At 63.6% G+C, this 843-nt stretch overlaps 1 protein-coding gene across 1 annotated transcript in view; it reads left to right on the forward strand.

Moving 5' to 3' along the window:
• The window catches only part of LOC104134407 (probable E3 ubiquitin-protein ligase MID2), a gene marked incomplete at its 5' end in the record, with an annotated part of 56,963 nt that overhangs the window by 32,829 nt on the left and 23,291 nt on the right, over positions 1–843 (forward strand). The window contains one exon of the mRNA XM_009647943.1: positions 647–742. Within this exon, the coding sequence (XP_009646238.1) occupies positions 647–742 (96 nt within the window). The remainder of the gene's footprint in view (positions 1–646; positions 743–843) is intronic.

The raw sequence follows: 843 nt of genomic DNA on the forward strand, positions 1-843 counted from the left end.
GCAGAGGATGGGAGGGAGCAGCGATGCCCTCGGAGCGGGCAGGCTCCCTGGCTGGGAGCAGCTCCTTGTTCCCTAAGCCCTAAAGGTGGGACGTGGAGGGGGGGAACGGCCGGACCTGGCCGGGTTTTGGCAGCGCTGGGCTGCCCGGCTTCTTCCCTAGGAGAGAGGCGGGGAGCGGCACGTTCGGTCTCTCCCACCTTGTGAGTGGGATGAGAACATTTTTGAGAAACTTAGATACTCCGGGTGTTTTTCCGGCTACCAGTAAGGTTTTCCAGGGAACGCGGGAGAAACTCAGCTTTGCTGCAGGAACCCAACCCACCCCGGCGCCTCAAACTGCCTGCGGGAGGGAGCCGCGAAGGGCAGACGCCCACACCGTCCCCTCCGGGTGGTGACCTCCTGGGGGCCACCGCGGTGCCAGGCTCGGTGCCTGCCCCGTCTTGGGCTGAGCACAACCACCGGCGTGGGCAGGAGCTGCCAAAAATCTTGAGAGCCCCTGCCCAGAGCTATCCAGGTTGTTGCCCCCTCGGGCAGGGCGTTGGGTGGCAAATGGTGTCAGCTGCTGACGGGGGGCTGGGGACCGTCCCCCGGCGTTACTGATCGTCTTGGTTTTTTTCTCTTCCTCCTCTCCCACTTCTTGGGCTCGCAGCAAACCCTGGAGACGAATCTCACCAACCTGGTGAAACGCAACAGTGAACTGGAGAACCAGATGGCCAAGCTGATACAGATCTGCCAGCAAGTGGAGGTCGGTGAGAGCACTCGAGGGACCGGGGGGCGGTGGGGAAGGTGCTCCGGGAAGCTCCTGGCGGGAGAGATGGGATGCACGGGATGGCTCCGGCGTCCTTC

This window comes from Egretta garzetta, unplaced genomic scaffold (assembly GCF_000687185.1).
Source record: "Egretta garzetta isolate BGI_Z169 unplaced genomic scaffold, ASM68718v1 scaffold991, whole genome shotgun sequence".
NCBI classification, from domain to species: Eukaryota; Metazoa; Chordata; class Aves; order Pelecaniformes; family Ardeidae; genus Egretta; species Egretta garzetta.